Source organism: Mandrillus leucophaeus, unplaced genomic scaffold (genome assembly GCF_000951045.1).
Source record: "Mandrillus leucophaeus isolate KB7577 unplaced genomic scaffold, Mleu.le_1.0 Scaffold14, whole genome shotgun sequence".
In the NCBI taxonomy this organism is placed as follows: domain Eukaryota; kingdom Metazoa; phylum Chordata; class Mammalia; order Primates; family Cercopithecidae; genus Mandrillus; species Mandrillus leucophaeus.
Window position 1 is genome coordinate 4335717 of NW_012101365.1, and position 3290 is coordinate 4339006.

Sequence of the window (3290 nt, forward strand, 5' to 3'; positions counted from 1 at the left end):
GCGAGAGTTCTGGGAAGTGAGGCTGGAGAACCAGGGTCCCGGAGGTGGTGCCCTTGTAGAAGACTGGGGTGGAGCGGGTGAATGAAAAAAGCAGGCAGCCCTTTTGTAGTACCAGATTTAGCCAGCAGAGGACAGTGCTGCATAGTAATCTGCAGAGATGGGCGGGGAGGAGGAGGTAGGTAGGTGGTGAGCCAGGCTTTCTTGGTGGTTATGGTATATCCCCAAGGACGACTGGCTTCACAGTGTGTGCAGACTCAGGAAGTTGGACAATAACAACCTAGGAGGCACACTTAGGGAGCTGGCAGGAGGAGGGGAGGCAAAAAAGAGAGGGTCTTCTCAGAGTAACTCAAACCCACTGCCCAGCCTTGTGTACATGTAATGCCGGTACCCATAAGACAATTCCAGGATGGTGGTGTGGTTAAGGAATGAGAAACCTGGGCAAGGGAGAGATGGCTTCCTTAAAGGGCAACTTGGAAAACCTATTTGGGTCTAGGAGAAGCAATTCAAAAAAGGATCAGAGCATTTCCCTAGAGATGATGAAAGTAAGATTGGCTCTTTCATTGATCCAGCTCTTGCAGTTCCAGAGCATTTTCCCATCCATCCTCTCATTTGCTCCTCATGACTTGAAACTTCTTGTTCTGTGATCTTGGACAAGTGTCCCTGTCCCTTCATTTGTAAAATGAGAGAAACAATTTGTGGACAAGGTGATATGGTTGTGCAAATCACCAGGTCCACGGTCCACGGTAGATTCTCAGTGTCTGCTGGATCTCCGCTTCCTCCGTCTTTAAGGAGAAAGTGCAGAGATAATAATTAGCAATTGTTGATAAGGAAACTGTAATCCATGAGGGGAAGTAATTTGCCCAACATTACACATCAAGTTAGTCTCAGAGGTGGGACCAGAAAGCAGCTCTCCTGGGTCCAAATTCCCCCTCCTCCCCTGACCCACACCAGGGGATGCCTGGGGCTGATGTCTACTCCAGAGGTGCCCTAGTGGCTTGGTCCTCCTCCTGTCCGCAGACTCTTTACCATCAGACCCTGGAGGCCCTGCAGACACTGCTCAAAGCCCTCTTTATCGAGGACCTCACTCCTGCTGGGCTGAAGAGCATCTTGGAGGTGCGGAGATGGGAGGGGCAAGGAAGGGAGGGGAGGAAGGGTGGAGGGAAGAGAGAAATTGGCTCAGGAGCAGTGGAGGCCAGACCCAGGAGTGATTTGGCTTTAGGATGTCATCTTGTGTGAGTGTTCTGCCTCTCTGTCTGTCTCACAGGCCCTGTCCCAGACTCCTGCCTCTCCCCACTCTGTCCCCATCCTCCCACTCTCTAAATGGCTGCCCATGGTTATAGCTGCTACCATATCTGTGCTCTTTCCATGCTTGTCCCTGCATCTCTCTTCTGTCTTCATGACTCTTCACCTTTCATCTCTCTCCTCATTGACTTCCTTCTTCCCTATAGTCTGTCGGTCCTATTCTGAACTCCATCTGTCCCTAAACCCCAAGAAGAGGAGGAGGGCTGTGGTGACCTTTATGCCCTCTCTGGAAGCTTCCTGCTGATGGGTGAAGGCTGGCCTGTCCACCCAGCAGCAGGGGCTGGCATCTAACCTGTAGTTCTGAGTTTTACTTTTGATCCCACAGGCCCTGGGGCCTTGGATGAACTCTGGGAAGGCCCATGAGCGAGCACGGGCTGTGAACAGCCATGTCTCTGTGTTGAACTACATGCTTCTGACTCTGCCTTTCTTTGTGAGTGGCCCCTGGGAGGGGTAGAGACTCTTAGGGAGAATCTTCCCACTTCTGAAGGAGCCTGTGCCTCTGTTCAGGGATTCCCAGGTGGCTCTTGCCATCTTCAGAGGGCTCTGTTTTCTGGGCCAGACTATCCACCTGTGTTCACCATTTAATGTATAGCATTGTTGAACCTATAACACTCAATCCCTAAGATTGCAATACAAACAGATGCCCTTGGGGTTCCCGGCGCTGGGGCTTCTGCTGGGGAGACTCATCCTTCGCATTGGGGATCCTGATGAGGAGATTGGCCGGGAGGCTCTGGACGGCATCATCATCCTCTACACTATCCTGGAGCTCCAAAAACGTAAGCCTTATTGCTTCTGAAGGAAGTCTTCTGAGTTGTTGCTCAGTCTGGATTCAATAAAGAATCAGCTGGAGCCTTGGCATGAAGACCCTGGTGGGAGATGGGGGAAACCAGCACAGGGTCAGATGGGGACTTTGGAAACTGGTGTGAAGCCCAAGACCCCACAGAACAAGGGGACAAAGACTACAAACAAAACTATTTTGATTTAAGCAGTCTTGCTTTTTCTCACCCTTCCAAGCTTAGTTTGTGACTATCATTTTCATATTCCCTTAATACTAGGTATACCTAAGGATAATTCCCCTAACACCTTGTTTTCCTGTCTGTTTTCCCCACTAGAGACTATAATCCTATGAGGGAAGGGCAGGGCTGTATCTTGGTTAGCCCTGTATTCCCCAGAGCCGTCTCTGGGCTTGGCACATGGTGGGTGCTCAGTGAATATCTATTGAATGAATGAACAAAGAACAGCTTCTATCTTAGAATCCAGAGCAGCTAAAGCTTGTAGTTGAGAGAACTTTCCTTGATTCAGCTTCAGGGAGCAGTTAGTGATGTGGTATGGGCTGATACAGGTATCCAGAGGCACTGTACCTAGAGGTGCACAGTATCAGCTGTCACTTGCCTCCTTCCTTTCTCCATCACCCTAGCTCTGCCCTAAACCAGGGGACCTTGGTATGTGGTTTAAACTCTCCTGGCTCTGGGGGTAGAGTGACCTGTGCATAAGAGCTGGTTCTGTCCCTGCTTAGTGGTGTGACCTCAGGCAAGCGCTTTCTATAGGCCTAGATTTCCTCATCTGTGAAAAGGGTGCACTCAGATATAGTTCATAATTCATGCTTTTTTTTTTTTTTTTTTTTTTTGACAGAGTCTGGCTCTGTTACCTAGGCTGGAGTGCAGTGGCACAATCTTGGCTCACTGCAATCTCTGCCTCCTGGGCTCAAATGATTCTCCTGCCTCAGCCTCCCTAGTAGCTGGGATTACAGGCACACATCACCACACCCAACTAATTTTTGTAGTTTTAGTAGAGACAGGATTTCACCATGCCAGGCCAGTCTTGAACTCCTGACCTCAAGTGACCTGTCTTCCTCGGCCTCCCGAAGTGCTGGAATTATAGGTGGGAGCCACTGCACCTAGCCTAAATTCATGCTTTTTGAAAGATTAAGTGAGATCTTTTGTAAGAGCATATGTAAAGGTACTAGCTCAGTGCCACACATTATAGGC

At 49.6% G+C, this 3290-nt stretch overlaps 1 protein-coding gene across 4 annotated transcripts in view; it reads left to right on the top strand.

Moving 5' to 3' along the window:
* Positions 1-3290, top strand: part of MROH7 (maestro heat-like repeat family member 7) — a 75949-nt gene that overhangs the window by 37547 nt on the left and 35112 nt on the right. For all 4 annotated transcript variants that reach the window (XM_011973825.1, XM_011973827.1, XM_011973826.1 and 1 more), the window contains 2 exons: positions 1628-1732; positions 1943-2078. In XM_011973825.1, the coding sequence (XP_011829215.1) occupies positions 1628-1732; positions 1943-2078 (241 nt within the window). The remainder of the gene's footprint in view (positions 1-1627; positions 1733-1942; positions 2079-3290) is intronic.